The sequence below is a fragment of the Petaurus breviceps genome, unplaced genomic scaffold (assembly GCF_028583685.1).
Source record: "Petaurus breviceps papuanus isolate PSGF00001 unplaced genomic scaffold, PetGlider_PUasm1.0 91133, whole genome shotgun sequence".
Classification (NCBI taxonomy): Eukaryota; Metazoa; Chordata; class Mammalia; order Diprotodontia; family Petauridae; genus Petaurus; species Petaurus breviceps.
The window spans coordinates 62,203,750-62,223,457 of NW_027187419.1; the positions used below are offsets into that span (position 1 = coordinate 62,203,750).

Sequence of the window (19,708 nt, forward strand, 5' to 3'; positions counted from 1 at the left end):
AAATTATGAGACAAAATTATGAGAGAATTATGAGAAAAATTATGAGAAAAAAAATGTGTGTGTGGGGGGGGAAGGGTGAATTACTTAAAGCCAGGCCATAAAGAGTAGAAGTTAATTAAAAAAAAAAAGCTGAGATCCACAATGACCTTCTTGTCCTTTAGACCTGTAGTTTGGGGGTTAGGATTAATGGCCTCTGACACCATTCCAGCTCCAGATCTATGATGCTGTGATTTACTTGTCAGTACCTACCATCTTCAGATGTCTCAAGTGAAGTTAGCAAGTGAAATGAATTTTATAGGGATCTATGGATTTCAATTAAACATTCCTAAGGACTACAAATAGTATGATGGCATCAGCTTTTTAAAAACACTTGCCCCTCCACAGATCTCATCTTATCGTTGTGAAGCGCACCAGCAATGGTTAAGACAAACAAGTCCCCTAGTTTCCAATGAGCCTCAGAGAGACTTAATGACTCCTAGTCACACTGTTGAACTGGCCTTTCCCCTTGCCTCCAGGTAGGACTGCATTTAAATAATGTGAGGAGACCAGAATCCTGGTCTTGGGTCAGCTAATCACCAATTACAAAAAGTTTGCTGAATTTCACCCTCTACACTGAGGAGAGTGTAAAAACTTTGCCCTCTCAAAGAAGAAGGGGCTCTACTTCTCCTCTTTCTCCTCTTCCTCCTTGGGAACTCTCTGGTCCAGGCTCCCAGGTGTAAGTGCAGAATGACTGGCCAGCACCCCTGCTCTAAACCTCATTGTTGTTGTCATTAAATTGTATCAGTTATGTTGGACTCTTTGAGATGCCATTTGACTTTTTCCTGGCAAAGATACTGGAGTGGTTTTTCATTTCCTTCTCTAGCTCATTTTATAGGTGAGAAAACTCAGGCAAACAGGGTTAAGTGACTTGTTCAGGGCCACAGTATATGAGGCCAGATTTGAATTCAGGAAGTTGAGTCTTCCTGACTTTAGGCTCAGCACTCTATCCACTGTACCACCTAACTACCCCTCTAAGCTTCATAGGAGCCCTTTCTGTACACATAAGATCATAGCTCTAGAGGCTCTAGAGGTTCTCAAACTTATTTGGCCTACCATCCCCTTTGAAAATAAAATTGCTCAGCACCCCCCCACCCAATCTACTTTCTTTAACCCTTTAATAGTTGTTTTTTTGAGAAATTTGCATCATTTCAAAAAAAAATTTAATGACATCTTATGATGACATTATTATAAATTTGTGGGTTTTCTTGCATTGAAATTTTGATGATGCAATATTACATCATGTAACCATATAATATCATATTTTAAACAAGTCATTACACTCATATATTCCTGCCAAAGTATGCTGGACTTCCTGACACTCTTACCTGCCAACACCTGCTTGTTAAGACCTGTCAGAGGACTTGACCACTGATTGGTTATAACTTGTATTTTGTGTGTTTATTTGGAAAATAATGTACTCACTATGACTTTAACTTTGTTACACAACAAAACATGTATAAATGGTTTTTCAAAAATTTCTTCTCTTTTCTTCTTTCCTCATGCTTCCAACACCCCCTTATTTTTATTCAACACCCCCCATTTGCACCTGAAGCTACTATCACCCTCTCTGGATTGTTCCAGCACCCCCCAGGGGAGTGGAATCGCCCACTTTGGGAACATATACCTAGAGTCAGAAGGGACCTCAGTTGCCATAGAGTTCAGCCCCCTCATTTTACAGAATGGAAACTGAGGCCCAGAGAGGTGATGATTTGCCCAAGGTCCCAGAGGTACTAAGTGGCCTATCCAGGATTTGTACTTTGGTCTCATGATGTCAAGGTCAGTGCTCTGTCTACCACACTCTGTTACCTCTTCTTGAAAGCAGATGTTAGTATTAAGGTTTCTTCTAATCTTCTCTCTAGGCAGAATCATGTCTTTGTGTTTCGTTCCTATATCTAACTTTGCAACACTAGAAAAGCGGTATTACTATCACTACTGACAATTCTGTAGCACTTTAAAGTTTTCAAAGATACTTATGTATACTATTTTAGTTGAACCTCATAATAACCCACGTCAGGTAATTATTACAGGGATTAATATCCTTTTACAAATGAGAAAACTGAGGTTCTGAGAAGTTAAGTCTTTATGGCTCCCCTTTTCAACTTATGTTTAAAGCTAAAAGGGACATTTTTTTTAGACTGGCTCTCCCTATTTCAATAAGCTGGAGATAGAGGCCACTCACAGGCTCAACTTCACTATTGACTGGCCCAGGAGTTCTCACATGCTCTCTTTCCAATATGGGCCAGTTTGCTCCTCCTAGGCCAGGCTTTTGGTGCCACCACACACTGTTCTCAAGGACTTACAATTCTGGTGCCCAACCTGGTGCAGACACCCAACTGGCTTAGTCCACTGTAGCTCTGAACACCACCAGTGTCAGCCTCTCTGGTAGTAGATACTACAGGCATAGACCATGATACGTAGTTCAAAGTGCCTTTTAGAGATTGTCTTGTGCAATCCCTTCAGTTATCAGAAAGAAAAACTTGAGCATGTGCATTTTTCTAGTTCTGGAGCCCCAAGACTGTGACTTTCTAAAGACCTGCCCCTTATGATAGTACCAGAAGGGGCAGCATCTGCTTGTAGCAAGTATACCCCCAGCTAGCTCCATGGAAAACAGATTCTCATGAACACCAAATAAATCACAATGGCAGCTTACACTTCCTTAATACTTTAAGGGCCACAATGTACTTTACTGTTAACACCCTTACTTTTAACCTCCCACCCCTATGAGATAAGTAGAATGAGTACTGTTGACCACGTATTATTGTCCCCATTTGGGTAAGGAAACTGAGCCAAAAAGAGTCAGGAGGCTTCCATTAGATCCACCCCATTTTTGTTTTTTGTTTTACCTCATATGTAACAGCTAGTAGCATTAATGTTTAAGGTTTGCAAAGTGCCTTACAAATATCATCTCATTTTATTATCATAACAATCCTGACTTTTTTTTTTTTGGAGGGGGAAGGCAGGGCAATTGGGATTAAGTGGCTTGCTCAAGGTCACATGTCTAGTAGGTGTTAAGTGTCTGAGGCCAGATTTGCACTCAGGTCCTCCTGACTCCAAGGCCGGTGCTCTATTCACTGTGCCACCTAGCCTCCCCACAACCCTGGCTTCTAAGTATTATTATTATCTCCATTTTATAGTTAGGGAAACTAAGGGAAACAAAAATTCAGCAACTCGACCAGGACTAGTAAGTGTCCAGGACTGGACTATGCCATCTAGCACCCTTCACTTCTCTTTGTCATCCCAAGCATTCTGAATCATTTAGGGACCTAAATAAAAATGGAAAATCTCTTTGGTGAGGCCACTCAACTTTATGTACCTTTCAGCATTTTGACAGCAACTTGGATTGAGACTCCAGTTTCACTGATTCCATAAGCTGTAGCATTCATCACTTTTCCAAAGGCACCTGAGCCTAGGACCTGTCCTGCAGAGAAAACATAGGTATGCATGTCTGTTTTATTTTGGGTCAAGAGGACAATTCCATGATGCTGTTTATTTACTGTCTACATCTCTTACCAAATTCTAAGTTTTCTCTTGGAAACTCCCATTTGAAGTCATATTCAAATTCTCTGAAATCGACATAGAAGTATTCATTATCAGATGAACCCGTCACTTGTACCATTTGCAGTTGACTTTCATACCTATATTGCTTCAGAAAAGGAAAATGGAGCACATTAAGAATGACACAGAATGTTGTAAAAAAAAAAAAATAGGGAACAAATGCTTTTTGTTTTTTACCTTCTTGGTTTTTACCTTTCTATACTTGTGAAAAATGAGTGTGAGCAGAACAGCAATGAAGGGAAGACAAAATCCAATGGTGATATAGAAGGAAACCTTGTCCTGGGTGGCAGGAAGAGATCCTAAAACAAAATAAGGTTACTAAGCAATGATTTTTTTCTGGCTCTACATTTTAATCAGTGACTCAGATGAAAGCACAATTATTAGATTTTCAGGTGACAGAAAGCTGGAAGGGATAGGTCCCATCACTGGATGGCAGAAAAGAGATCCAAAGAAGTTATGATATACCAGAATGAGGGGTTAAATCTAATCAAATGAAATTTAGGCATAGAGATTGGATTTATGATTTCATTAGTTTATGGAAAACTAGATGAGGAAATTTCCTCTATCAATGAAGGTCATCACCTGAATTGTTGTCCTCTGCCTAGAGCCCTGAGGGGTTTAAAAAACTTGATATAAGTCACATTATAGGTATGTGTCAGAGGCTGAACTTGAACCCTTTTCCTGCTGGTTTTGAAGCTACCCTCAAGCCACTATACCTTGCTACCTTTCAAAAGGAGATTGATTAGGAACAAATGTAATATTCTGCATTTGGGTCAAAACAAATAAATTAAAAAATTGTCTAAGTACAGGGTATGGGAAAGCCATGGTTCAATAGTGGAAATGTGGGGAAAGACCTTAGAGGGGTGGGAGTGTTATATATTCAATATGAATCCACAGTGTGATGTATCAACCAAAAAAGCTAATGAAATAGAAGGCTACATTATTTAAAGAAATACTACGTTCAGAATGAGGAATGAGAAACCTTTCACTATATCCTGGTGAAGCCACATCTGAATTATGTGTCTTCAATTTTGGGGGCTGCAATTTAGGAGAGATGTTGACAAGAGAATATGCCAGAGAGCAAGCAGAATGGTGAGAGGAATATGAAACTATTATATGAGTTTGAAGGAACAGGGAATATTCAGTCTAAAGAAAGTAATAGTTGGGGGAGGACAATCACTGTCCTCAAACACTGGAAGGATTGTCCTGAGAAAGAAGGATTAGATATGTTTGGCTTAGCAGGCAGAATTAGGGCCAATGCACAGAAGTCATAGGGAGGTATATTTGAACTCAATATAAGAAAGAACTTTTCAACAATTAGGGGATGGCAAATATGGAATGGCTCCCTGATGAGGCAGAGTTCCTCGTCAATGGAGGGATTTAAACATAGGCTGGATGAAGTCAGGAATACAATACTAAAGGGAATTTGTACTCAAAGGATTGTAAGATTCTATGTTGCATGAATCTATGAATCAATACTTCTGTTTATTACTATTACTATTTATCTTATTACTATAAAAGTGCTCATTAAAATGCCATCTACTATTTTAATAACTATGATTATCAATCCCTCACCTCCATAAACAAATATTTCAAAGCAACAAAATTCAACAAATATCAGAGGCAGCTAGGTATAATGCTGTAAATAGAGTGTTGGGTCCGGAATTAGGAAAAATTGAATTCAAATCAAGCCTCAGTCACTTACAAGCTGTATGACCTTAGGCAAGTCACTTAACTTTTTTTTGCCTCACTTTCCTCAACTCTAAAATGGGATAATAACAGCACCTAGCAAAGCTGTTGTTAGGATTGAATAAGATAATATTTATAAAGTACTTAGAACAGTGCCTGACACATAGTAGGCACTATATAAATGCTTATTCCCTTCCCTATGGATTACCTATGACGGTGAGGCATTCTCTTGCAAACAGTCACAAACACTCTACAAAGATTATATTCAGAGTAACAAATCAAGCACTGTTCCTATTTGAGGTGCTTTCTTGGAGAAGAGAAATTCAACTTAATTTTAATTTCAGAGGATTTAGTGTGACAGATTTCAACACAATATAAGAAAGAACTCTCTCATGATCAAAGTTGTTTAAAAATGGAAAAGGAATTCCTTCAAGGGATGAAAATGTTCCAGTAGGCTGGATGACCCCTATCAGGGACACTGTAGAGGACATTCCTGCATAGGTCAGGGGGTTGGATTAGGTGATCTCTGAAGTCCCTTCTAAGCATACAATTTTGTGACATGAAGGAAAGGACAGAAACCTGTTTTGTTTTCTCATTGATGCCACATCTTATATATGGAAATATAACTATGTATATGTGTGTATGTATATATATATATATGTATGTAGGTAGGTATGTATGTATATATATATATATGTTCTCTATATGAAAGTCATATTTTTAAGCACACAAACTAAGCAATTCAGGGAAGTTTTAGTAAGATGTTTCATTGCATGGCTATCTGAGATATGCAAAGTTAAATGCAGAAGTTATGTTTTGGGCAACCAGCTTTACTAAATATTATTGCAAGTTGATAAGCCCCTAGTTTGCTGAAGTTAAATGAGAGTGAGGGGTGGGGGTGTGGGGACACATCTAAAACACATCAAACAGCAGGCAAACAAGAATGTTAACAAGAATGGAAAATGCAACAGAGTTGCCAAAGTGCTAAGTTTGGATGTGGAAAATGTCATCTTTCAATTTCTGGGGGTTTTTTTGTTGGAATTCTGGCATTTTCTAGGTATTCCTGAAGGCAGAGATGGCGTGCTTATCAGACTTTCTGGTAACAGAAAGCTGAAAGGGGTGGCCAGTATAATGGATGACAGAATAAGGATCCAAAAATGTTATGACATACTAGAATAAAATGAAATTTAGACATAGGGATTAGACCTGGGATTTTATTGTTTTATAGCAAATTTCCAGGTGAGGAGATTCCCTCTATTTATAGTATGTTAGACCACTTCCAAGGAACTCCAAAGCACTTGATGTCACTGGGAATTTGTGTTTGACTCACAAAAACCTTCTCATACATTGAACCCATTTACCTTTGTAAGGCCCCTTTAACTCTGAACCAACACGGGGGGAGACAAGCTGAGCTACAGGGAGTTCCTGTAACTTCTGCATCATAATGGGAATGGCACAGTACCTGGGGAGTTGAAAAGCTTTGAGTCACAGGAGGAGCCCAGTGAATTGTTGGCACAGCATTCAACTAGGAGCCCTTTGAACTGCTCGCTCAGAATTAGGGTGCTATTCGACGTCCACTGTCCAAATGCTTTCCTGCTAGTTCTCTCATTCCAAATCCCTCCTGTGACTTCTGTGCAACTGAAAAGAAATGGCACCCATTTAGATCATGGAATTAGATCATGGCCATGGGTGTCAGGTGCAATACATTATTAGATTTCAATTCAGCATCTCTGCAGAGGGAGCTACCTGGTATTCATCTGTGTATGTGTATAAACAAAAAACAAACCATAACATCCAACCTGTTATTCAGTGTAATGACCAATCATGATCCCAGAGGCTTCCCTCCTCTTAGTAAAAAAAAAAAAAGGTAGGTGCTACAGGTGTGGAATGTTACCTATTCACCAGGTAATGCATCAGTCAGCTTTGCTCAGTTGCTCTTGCTCTTCGTGAGGGAGGGTTCTATTGATGAATAGGGGGAGGGATGCTATAGAGAAAATAACAAATAAAACTTTGGGAAAAAATTACTAGTAGGTCATAGCTCCTGCGATATGGATTCGTTCTTCCTTAAGTGTATCAATTCTTTTAGAGCTTTATATTTTAAGAAGAAAATAGCATAATGAAGAATGTGAATAGTAGCTCTCATTGTATCTGAGCTTTAACTTTTTGTTTCACAGAAACTTCCACTGAAACTGAAGCCCATAGAGATTAAATGATTCTCCCAAGAACACAGTAAAATGTGGTAGAAGGCACAAGTCCAAGGGGCTTTATCCTTGGCATAGTGCTTTTTTTGACTACACTACACTGCCCACATTTTAAAATCATTTTTTAAAATTTAATTAATTTTTTGTTATATTTTAAGTACCAAACTGTCTCCCACCCTCCTTCCCCACCCTGAACCATTTGACACGTGTGTGTGTGTGTGTGTGTGTGTGTGTGTGTGTGTGTGTAAAACCATACTATGCATGTTTCCATTCATCCATTTCTCTGGAGGTGGAGAGCATATTCCTTCATAGATCCTTTGTAGTTGATTTTGAGTATTTATAATACTTAAAATAACTCAGTCGTTCACAGTTGTTCTTCAAACAATGTTGTTACTGTATATAATGTTCTTTTGGTTCTGCTCATTTCACTCTTCATTATTTCATGTAAATCTTTCCATATTTTTCTAAAATCAACCTGCTCATCGTTTCTTACACTACAGTGGTATTCCATCACAATAATATACCACACCTTGTTTAACCATTCCCCAATTGATGGGCATCCCTATACTGCCTGCTTTCAAAAATGACAACAGAATGTAACTGCCTCGATGGTTGGGCCTATTTTAACTTGTCTTTGGTTTCCCAGCACCTAGCGCTGTGCCCGGTTCACATGGGGAAGATGCTTTTGATCAGCTGATTTTTGACCATATGTGCAATGTGGATTGCAGTTGCAAACAGCTCTGCCATCATAAGAGGAGAAAATAGCTTTCTTTACTTGGAAGACGTGTCTGTACACTTCTTCCAGGTCCAAGAATAACCACTGCCACGAGAATAACAAGAAGCCTGATTTGTTGATATATCCATTTTTACTTGAGGTTTCCCTGTAAAAGACAAAGAACGTGAAAAGAGTCCATATAAGATTGTACATTTAAGTTGGTGTCTAAAAGACTGACCTAAGGATACTGGTAGCTCTTGGGAGGCGCAGTTGCCTTCCCTGGAAGGGAAGGACATCTTGAATCTTCTGCCATCACTCCTGGAAAAGCTTAGGCCTCCTGTGGCTCCTTCTCCCACCCCTGAGTCATAGCAAGTCTTTTCCTTTATACTGCCTTGCTCTGCAGGGAGCTGGTGTGCAAATCTTTGTTTCACTTTCTCTGAACCTTAGCACAGTTTCAGGGGCTATATGAGCTTCAAAAGGTACATGCCACAGTATTCTTTTCTTTTCAAAAGCCAAAGAAATGGAAATAAATAGCAACATGAAGACTGAAGTACTGAAATAGTTTCACCTTTAATCAACACCAACACTGTAGTATTTGGGCCACTGTAATGAGTTGCCATATTCAGAAAACACATGGGATGAATTTTTTCAAGTGTTTACATGACAAGATGGGGAGAAAGTTAATAAAATTCACTAACTTATATTTCAAAGTACCTTAATTTTTTGAACAGTTTTTCAGCATTATCGTTTCCCATTATTTTTGTTTTTCTAACTACAGTTCATGAATGAAAGTATTGAAGAATTTAATGTATTTAAATTTCTTGTATTTTCAACTTACTTTTTATATAGAGCGTAAATGTTTTTGTGAACTGAACATCATCATTTTCTGCATGGAAGGTATATTTTCCCGGCTGGTTCTCATGGTCACAAAACTCTGATGTGCTGCTAGGGAAAAACAAAAAAACAATTTGCAGATAGAGTTAAACAGACAATTATATGAAATGCTAGAGAAAAAAATGATTGCCAATTATAGTTTGTAGGCTAGGCCTAGTTTGGGCCAGTTTTGAGCCACAGAATCAACATTAGAATGAAATGAGAAGGCTCACAGTCCATACAGAAATTAACAAAAAGAAGCTTACTTAGTCATATCCTTTAAAGGCTGTATATTTGGGAAAAAAAACATATAGCATAAGGAAGAATATGAGTAGCAGCTCTGATTGTATCTGTGTGAGTTTTAATTTTTGGTTTCACAGAAACTTCCACTGAAACCAAGGCCCAGAAGGATTAAAGGCCTCTCCCAAGGTCACACTATAAAGAGTGGTTAAAGCCATGAGTCCAAGGGACCTTTACCTTTAGTATAATGCTCTTTCTGACTACACTGTCTACTTTCAAAGGTAAAAATAGAATATAAGATCCTTGAAAGTGGGAACTTAAGGATTTGTCTTTGGATTCAGGGAGGGGAAAACTCAGTAAAGATAACAACATTTTCTTAGGTGAATGCAATTTTCTTTGCCTCTATTTGGGCTAGAGATGTGAGCAAAAAGCTCCTGAGTCCTTATGTGATGGTGTTTGTTCTTAGGCTACCAGGCAACTACATCAAAAGTCCAAGACTTTGGATGGCAAAGTGAATAGAGCACCAGCCCTTGAATCAGGGGGATCTGAGTTCAAATCCAACCTCAAACACTCGACACATTCACTAACTGTGTGACCCTGGACAAGTCACTTAACCCCAATTGCCTTGCCTTCCCCCTCCAAAAAAAAACTCCAAAAGTAGAAGACTTAGCTTTCCAAACAAATTAAATCTCCAAGATAATTTCAATATTTTTTTTTGCTTCTTTTTTTTTTGGCTCTATTCATTGCACCACCTAGCTACCCCTCTAGTTTCAATACTTTTAGAGGAAAAAGTAGTCTAGCTTACATAGTAGATAGTTTTCCTACCACAGTAAGTGTGTATATGGGAAACTTAGCTGCTTGCCCCTTTTCCCTCATAGTGACAAACACTTCCCGAGCATTCCATGAAATCTCAAGAGGTAAAATGCCTCCTTGCCATCTCTCATGGGAACTCAGAATTGTGGGAATGTCCTAGAGAGGTCTGAGGATCCTATAGACTCCATGAGGAATCTGCTTCCAGCTCAGCCCAGTTTCCAGTATATTCCCTAGGAGAATAGGATGGCTCTTGGCTGATTCTTGGCTGTTCTCTTGAGATTACAATGCAGCCTGACCACCCAGAAATTCAAAAACTCTAGAGTGCTGGAACACTATAAGAGCATAAGGGTGGGGGCTAGTTAATTGAATCAAGTAATACCAGCTTATTTTTCTTAAGTAATAAAGTACCTTAAGCAGGCAAAACCACATCACAATCAATCATTCAAAAATAGGTTTCAGGCTAAGCATGAAAAAAGCTCAGCACCTGAGGAGATATTGCACAAGAGACTGAGGAAACTGGGGAACATCCTGTGTGGCCTTTTCAGAGAGGCTGGAAACTAGTTAAGAACTCATAAAATTTAAGCAAGTAGAGAAGAGAGACAATTCCAGGTAAATCCCTGAGGAAAAATGGTTGGGAAGGAGGGGAAAAGAAGCCCAGCCTTGGTCTTGGTCTGCTACCTCCCTCACTTTAGTAAAAGAGGGCCTTTCGAGTTTCAGAGGTCTGGAGGACTTCTCCGTGGTGTACTAACACCATCCCCAGATCAACTGACTGCAGTGTCTGCACTGGGAACCAGCAATAGAGACAAAATGAAGATTCACAGCTCTGCAAAAAGCCCAGCAGTAAAGCTACACCATACATAAGGGGAAGTTCATGAGTAATACCCTACCAAGCGGAGAAAAGCATTTCTAGCAACCAGAAGCTATGAGTTACTCCTTTGCCTATAAACCTAAGCTTACTTACCTCTACATCCCATATGTACTTGTGGCACAAAGTATCATAGACTTTGGGTGAGGAGTTTTTTTTTACCAATTGTTCCTACTATACCACCTTAGTAAATGCCCCTTTCTAAAATTGTCTGGCTGACTAATGGATATCATCCAACAATGATGACGGACACCGGTAGAGGCTTTAGAGCAAATAGTATTAGAGAAGAATCCCAGCACCCCTCAGTGGTACTCCTAGAGCCCTGATTGGGGGTGGGGGGAGGCAGCCAGACTTACTCCAGGGAACCTGACTCATCAGTGTGAGTGTAAGCTGGGAAAAATCTCTACAGCTGCTGCAAGTGGGACTTGGGTGAATAACTCTAGCATTGCTACAAGGGTAAAAAATGCTTACTAAGATAATAAAATGAGGCAGCTAGGTGGTTCAGTGAATATTGTGCTGGGCCTAGAGTCAGGAAGACTCATCTTCTTGAGTCCAAATCTGGCCTCAGAAACTTACTAGCTGTGTGACCCTGGGCAAGTCACTTATTCCTCTTTGTTTCAGTTTTCCTCACGTGTACATAAATGAGCTGAAGAAGCAAATGGCAAACCAATCCAGTATATATCTACCAAGAAAACCCCAAGTGGGATCATGAAGAGTTGGACATGATTGAAAATGACTCAACAACAACAAAGAAACTAAAACAAGTAGTAAAAACAATAGATCTAAAACATTTTGTAACCTCAAAGAGATCAACAACATAGAAATGGATTTCCCTTACTATGATATTTATGAGGGGAGATATGGCCTAGTGGATAAGTGGCCAGCCTCAGCATCAGGACACTGACTACAACCCCAAGCCTGACTACAAGCCCACACCTAACATCTCAGTGTCTCAGTCAACTCTTTTTGTTTTTAGGCCGTTGGGGTTAAGTGACTTGCCCAAGGTCACATAGTAAGTGTCTCAGGCTGGATTTGAACTGAGTACCTCCTGACTCTAGGGACAGTGTTCTATTCACTGTGCCATCTGCTCCTTTAGTCAACTCTTTAAAGCTATAAATTGCAGAACAGTTGTAGATCTGCATTGTTAGAAGGAGCTTTCTCACTGGAGTTCCCTATATCAGTAAAATGGTAATGGTGAGACAAAAAAAAGAATCTATATCTATCTATATAGATATGATATTACAAGCCTTCACGTTTTGATTTTAAGCAGCAAAAAATTTATCACCCACCTACCAGGCTTCCCTCTGCTAGGCAGATTAAGGGTAGAATAATTTAAGCATAGGTAGTGGTCATTAAGCCAAATTTAGAGGAACTGGAAGTCATTAGGGTGGTTAATTTGTAACCTTATACAAAACAATTTTTATAGCAGCTCAGGCATTCCAAATGTCTTGTAGATCAAATATTAATTAGTTGAAAGGGAGAGTTGGTAAAGAGGTTCATCAAGGTAAACTTGTCTTGATTGGGAAGAGACCACCCTGAAGTCTTACAGAGATCCTTAGGAGGTCATGCTGCCTCATGCCTATAGCACAGGTTGGGACAAGACTTTCTATCCAAAGGTCTTCCCCTTTGGCTAGGACTCAAAGAAGCATATATCCTGGGAAAATTGTGGGGCACAGGTAAATATTTCACTCCCACAAAAAGGGATTGCTGAGGAGCAGATCGATAATAATAAAAATGAATTTCATTTATATAATAAAAGATGGATTACATTTATGTAATATGTTAAGATTTACGAAGAGATTTCTCACAACAAGTGAGTAACATAGTTAATATAATTATTATTCACATTCTGTAGCTGAGGAAACATCTATAAAAGAAAGAAATTAAGAGACTTACCCAAGGTGATACCATTTTCTAGTTGTGGAGTCAAGACTAAAACCCAGTTAGATGGAAGCGTTCATGAGAGTTCAGGGGTAATGATAAAAAGACAAACAAATACTTTTTTCTCTCAAAAATTGCAAGTAGGAAATTAAGGACTTTTGGTTCCAAGCTTCTTTGGTATTAGAGTTGACTTGGCTGAATGATGACTAAAGAATTATAACAAGAAAGCAGTTTCTCTTTAAAGTAAACTAAGGAAATCCAAGAGTTGATTTAAAAGTGATGACTAATAGTTAAGTTTAATTAGTAATGTGTTCAATTAGGTCAACTCTACATGGTAAATGGGAAAATAATGATCAAGCAAGGTAGACAGGTTCATGGGCTCATAGGCGTACAAATTTAGGAATCTAGAGCAGGAGAAGGGACATTCACAACCATCAACCAGTCTCTATTACCCTCATATTTGAGAGCATACATTATTTTATGCAATAGATATGCCTGAAAAGTTTCATGTAAATAATTTTTTAAAAATTCAATCCTACTTGAAATGTCCTCCTTTTATATAGCTAGCACAATTGGTCTGAATTTTCTGTTCCACTAGCTAACATTTTCATATATTTGCTTTTCTTAAGGCAGGGTAACCCCTTGTCTCGAGTATAGACATGTTTGGGGCCTTTTTCAACCTCCAAGCAGCATTTCAGCTTTCCATGTGTCCTCCAAAGTGAAAGCTGGTTGTTTTGTAAAACCTTTGGTCAATTCTTTTCTAATATCTATGTAGTAGAATTAGAGGATTTACAGACACTAAGATAGAAGTACTTTATCTGATCCCCTTAGATATTATTGACTGGGATTGATGATGTTCCTTCCCTATTCAGCTTTATTTTAATCATACCTTTCTTGGGTACTTTTATGTTAGATGGTATTGTAATTATCCACATTGGAAGGTTCTAAGCTCCATGACAACAGAACTTGTGCCTTAGAATCACTCTGGCGTAGTGGAAAGAATGCTAGATTCAAAGCCAAGAGATCAGACTCGGATTCCAATCCTGAATCTGTCACTTACTAGCTGAGGGACCCTGAGCAAGTCATTTAAATCTTCTGAGTATCAATTTCTTCCTGTGTAAAATAGAGATAATACTCCATACACTGCATATACCTCAATGAATGATTGGGAAAAATGGTATTTATAAAATTTATGAAATATATGTTGGTAGATAAGTCCAATCGAATAAGAGTTTTAAGTTACTATTATGTGCAACACATTGTGAGTTATTACCTAAAGTCTGCATTTCCTCTATTCTACCACCCAGTCCTCCATACATAGTACCCGTTGTTGAATTGAATTGAATGAACACACACAGGATATTAAGGAGAAAATCAAATTAAATCAATTTTTGGTTTGGATTCTCCTTCCAGGCATTAGGTCTACATGTCTGGGCCCCCTATGAAAGAGCCAAATTTACCATGATTCTCTTCCATACTACTTTAAAGTGTCCTATTCTCTTGCCCAACCTCTTTCTTTGTAAGGGTGCTTTGTCTGGGTAATGCTTACACCATATGAAAACTGCCACCCCAGCCTTAGTGTTATGCAGTATGACACCAGACATGTAATTCTGCATCAAGGAAACTTTCCCTCCTCTTTTCCCAGACAAGAAAAATAATCTAATAAACCTCTCTACACAGTGAAATCACGCAGGGCACTTTACTGACCTGTTCCCTCTCATACCCCACACTATCCCTTTGCCTTTTATCATGACTGAGCCTAGCACAAGATGACTCTTGGCTTCCTGAACCTCCCCTGGGATTTTCAAGGGGACTAACCAATTAGGTTATTAGTATATTCAAAGCCTCAATTTTCCCCTGGGGTCTTTCCTAAAACTAGCCATCTGGCAGTAGGCATGAGATCAGGAAATTTGAGTTGAAGGTAAAAGAATATCTTTGTGACTAAGAAAATGTATTCTTGTTCCAGTTATGAAAGGGTTTTCTCCTTTCTATGATCAAAACACAGGTGATTTTCACTTTCCCTTCTGTGACTTAGAGAATTGCTGGGAGGCTGGGAGTTTTTTGGGCAGCTCAAAAGGTAATTTTAGCATAAAGCTATGAATGACTTATTCAAAGAGCAAGGAATTATCAAAGTCCCATCAGAATTGAGAGAATAATAGAGAGGGCATTGGGGAAGCTGAGAGCTTCTGAAATAGGAGAACTAAGAGCTGACAAGTTTGTAGGCAGTTTTACACAGAACCAAAAGACATATGATCAGGAAGCCAGGGAGTGATTCTATCTCTATCAGCCTCCTGATTCAGAGAGACTAATTGAATGTAGTTGGCTCAGGTCTGACTTGAGCCATTTAAGTTTCCCTTCTGCGTCAGAGCTAGTAAGGTGAGGATGATACTTTTCTCTGATTTTATGCTGCATTTTGCTCAACAGATGCAAACTTTCTTTACCCTGTTTCTAAGAAGGATTTACAGAGCTACATGAAAACTGGTTAGCCAAATACGTCATGTACCACAAAAAGATACCACATTTAGTTCTTAATGGCCAGAGAGGTAGACTTGTATCTGTGGCTCTTTTTCTCCCACATCAAAAAGGTTCTGGGTTTGGGAATCCCAGATCTCTTGGTGTCATCATTTAATGGTTGTCACAATGAATGTCATCATTCATGGTTAAGTCCGGCAATCATTTGATGTTGAGAAGCCACTTTAGGAATTCTTTACCAACTGTAACATAAGTAAGTGGAGTAAGGAAATCACAAGAGTGGGCAAAAGTGGTCTCTCTTTTAAATATTGCTGAATGGGAATTTTCTTAAGTTTATTTTCTATAATAGCATATGGCAGTGCAAAAATGCGCTCTTTTGAAAACTGAGATCATTCCATAGTTAAAAGATTTAGACTAGATTAGTTTCAGCTTGTCTCTCAAGGCTTAATACACACGATTCCCCTTCTATGTTCCAGCTGAACTGGCCTACTGACTGTTCCCTAAACTTGGCATTCTATCTCTTGCCTTTTTAAGATTTTTTTTTTGCATCAAGATTCAGTAGTGCCATTGGTCTATATTTCTTTTTCTCTGCTCTCTGCTTTAGGCATTAAGTCTACTTGTCTCATAAAAAGAGTTTGGCAGGGTGACTTTATAACACCCATTTTTCTCAATATATCCCACTCCTTTTCCCCTCCCATGGACACCTTGTAGTGAACTTTTGATAGGACATGGATAAGAATCACTTAAGAAGGGCAGGTATGGATAGGTCATGATCTGCATTGTTAGAGAAAACTTCCAAGTCCTCACAAACAATTTTAGAAAATTCCATATGGTATTGTTACCCAAAAAAAGGCAATGAAGAGGACATCAGTAATTATGGACCCATATGCCTACTTTCTCACTACAATAAAATCTTTATGAGAATGAGTACATACATATCAAGGGTAATCTTGATGAAAACATGAAAAGGGAACTAGCAGGTTTTCACAAATAATTTTCTATATAGTAAAATATATTTTCACAGTGACACAATTCAATGCAAAGGGAAGCAAATATAAGATCTCAGTGTATTTAATGATTATTTTAAAAAAATTTTACTCAGTTGAGTAAAACAAAGTTTTAAAGACTCCCCTTCAGCAAGTCATCTCCTGGGCATATCTTAAGATCACACAAGATTCCTTAACAAGTGCAACACGAGAACTCTGTTCCGTGGTTCTCTGATTATCAGTGTTAAGTAATGTATAAGACAAGGAAACAGATGTCCAGCTCCTCCATGCAGGTGATATTATGCTAATTACACCAAGTCCCTGAACAATACAGACTCTTTTTAGTGAGATCGACAATCACTCAAAAAAATTTGGCCTGACAGTTTGTATAAAAAATCCCAAGTAGATGAATAATCTTTCACTGGCTAGATTATAATATAAAGATTAGTGGAAAAACAACTGAGTCAACTAGTATATATAATAATTATTATGTTATTATATAGTAATTACAAGGTTTATAAAGTAGTTGACACATATTATTTCATTTAATCTTCCCAACAACACTGCAAGCTATCATTATCCCATTTTTAAAGATGAGAAAAATAAAGTTAAGTCATTTTTCCAGTGTCACACAAATAATAAGTGGGGCAGAATTTGAACTCTGGTTTTCCTGACTTCAAGTCTGTCTATCTACTATCTGGAAAGATATTATAGTTGGACAATGACCGATGTCCAGAATTAAGTAAAAGAAAGAACTGGATGGATTAAGTTGGGAAACTATACAATCTCAAGGAATTCCCTTAAATAAGAACCTGACTTTTTAATACCAATATTCTCCTGGTGATGGAACACCACAATCAATAAAGAATTAAAATTAAGGGTGACCCAAAGAGGAAGGACAGAAAGACATATAGTGGTCATAGATAGGCTGTAACACATTACTTAACACTCCAGATATGACTTGATATATAAGAAGTGGCATAAATAATGCTCAAATGGATCCCTGATCTCATCAATGTGGGTGAGATTCCTGCACACTACCAGTTACAACTTGTACATCCTTGCCCATCCTATATGACTCTTGTCCATGTTATCTCCTAAGTTCACCACAAGTGGTGCCCCCAATGTGCTCATAACCTCCTTTGATTTACCCTGACATTTAGAAGAGACCACTATAGCACACTCACTCTCCATCCCTCACTCTCACCACGTGACCAGCCCATATTCTTTTTCTATCACATATTTCCTTGATGATATCTTTTTCTCCAGCTCTTTGGAGATCCTTATTTGTTACATGTTGGAGCCTATTCAAACTTACCATGTACCTCTCCATTGCTCCCTGAGTAGTAGTCACTTTTCATTTTTCAGAAACTAAAATGTTCCATGACATATAGCAATGATAGAATAATAGGGAGAAGTCTGAAGTCATTAAAAGAGACATGCAATTTTCTAAATGCAGTACAGCCGTTTTTAATACATTTTTCTGCTTAATAATGAGCACAACTCATCAACCATTTACAAAAACTATTAAAGGTACAGATTCTAAAAGGTGAGTCCTATATAATGTCCATCTGACTGCATGACATAGTATGGACAATAGGCAATCTTCATCCACTTGGTTTTTCTTCCATAGATTGTGACGTGGAACTCCTGTGAATAGGTATGAATCTTACCCAGGAGGCTCTGCAATATCCTGGAACTTGATGTAAGCCCTACAAAGTTGTCCATAGGTAAGAGCATCAGAAGGACCTTATCACCTCCATGAGGAATCCTTCTATGCTGGATTTCTTTCCTGATATCAGCAAACACCTTTGATATATCCTCCTGTTGTGCTTCAGTTGGTGTGAGAGATCAAGGAAGGCACTGAGCAAAGTTATCTGTGGAGTTACATCTTTTAAGGACTCCGGCACAGTTTTGATATATGCATGGGAGACATCTTTTTGGAAGAAAGTCTTTAAGGTGGTACCTTCCTCTATCAAATAAAAAGTTTTTATTTGACCCCAGAAATGTATGATAAGAAAATGTATACTAGGTGGGGTTGTTCGTGTAGTGAGAGTGAAGGATGGATAATTAAGTATAGCACTTATACTCCTGAAATCATGAAAGATCTATAGGAGTAGTGTAGTATGTCAGATAGATTTTGAAAAGAAGATGTTTATGAAGAACTTACAGATAAGAATGACAAAAAAAAGTTTCAAATTAAGAAGGTGTGAGTTACAGTCTGAAATGTTGGGAGAAGTGCCCACACTGAAAAGGTCACAGTAGTGAAGCAATTTGGCATTAAGCAGACCGTTAGTAAAACTACTGTGTTTCCCCGATAATAAGACACTTTTATTATTTTTTTGGACAGAAAAACACCAGAGGGCTTATTTTCAGGGGAGGGCTTATTTTAATGAACATTGACAGCAATTTTAATAAACAGGTAAATGTGAACAAAAAAATGTACCTTTATTCAATAAGCAAATCACTGGGGAAGAACAGGATGACGCGCTCACTGCTGCAGCTCTGATTGGATGCAGCTTGGAGCGCGGTGTAGTGCAGGGGATCACCTTCACTACAGTAGCAATCTCAATAGGGCTTATTTTCGGGGGGGGGCTTATTTTAGAGGAATCTTACACAGTAAGGGGAGGGCTTATTTTCGGGATAGGTCTTATTATCGGGGAAACACGGTATGTCTATTTCTAGTATCCACAATTTAATCATCACTAGAAAAAATTTAAATAAACTTTCTAACCTAACAAGACATTTTGTGGTCTCCTCACACCTTGTCCTCCATTCCAGTTTCAAAGCCTTTACCTAAATTGTTCCTCATGTTTAAACCAACCTTCCTCTTCCAGCCTACTGTTATGAGTGTATTCCTTTCCCCAATCTTATATAGCATCTTACACCCTTACTCATATTTTTTTTGCAACATGCAGAAAGTGTATCATTTTACATAAATGATGGAGTCTTTGGATGCAAATGTGTAAGCTGAGGAAATTATAAAAATGGGTTGGGGAAGGGGTAAAGCGTCAATCAGAAAGAAAGAACAGAGAGAGTGGATGGAATTAACCAGAGGAAACTTGAGCTGAGAAAGAGAACTAAAGCACTAATGAGCTGTGGTCTAGTGGCTCAGAACTTGGGAGAGATAGAAGACTATTCTACTTGAGCATAGACAAAGAGATTAGAAATCTAAACAGTAAACAGGGGAGCTAAAAGAGAGCTAATTCTTATTTAAATATAGGAACAATGTGGAGACAAGAAGGGAAAGTAGACTTCTCAAGATGCCAAAGGACAAAGACCTGAACAGTTAACAGTCAACAGAAAGTCAAGAAGTTTGGAAACTGGACAAATATTCCAGAACCAGGGGAATCCTTAAATTAGATCAAGCTATATTTAC

The 19,708-nt window shown here is 38.4% G+C and overlaps 1 protein-coding gene across 2 annotated transcripts in view; it reads right to left on the minus strand.

The window, feature by feature from the left end:
• Window positions 1-19,708, minus strand: part of FLT3 (fms related receptor tyrosine kinase 3) — an 82,346-nt gene that overhangs the window by 19,831 nt on the left and 42,807 nt on the right. Inside the window, exons 10-15 of one of the 2 annotated variants that reach the window (XM_069079668.1) lie at window positions 9,038-9,141; window positions 8,260-8,365; window positions 6,746-6,921; window positions 3,787-3,893; window positions 3,550-3,682; window positions 3,353-3,457 (exon numbers count right to left, since the gene is read on the minus strand). In XM_069079668.1, coding sequence (XP_068935769.1) covers window positions 3,353-3,457; window positions 3,550-3,682; window positions 3,787-3,893; window positions 6,746-6,921; window positions 8,260-8,365; window positions 9,038-9,141 — 731 coding nt within the window. Of the gene's footprint in view, window positions 1-3,352; window positions 3,458-3,549; window positions 3,683-3,786; window positions 3,894-6,745; window positions 6,922-8,259; window positions 8,366-9,037; window positions 9,145-19,708 lie in introns of both variants that reach the window. The other variant, XM_069079667.1, reaches the window with a different exon arrangement.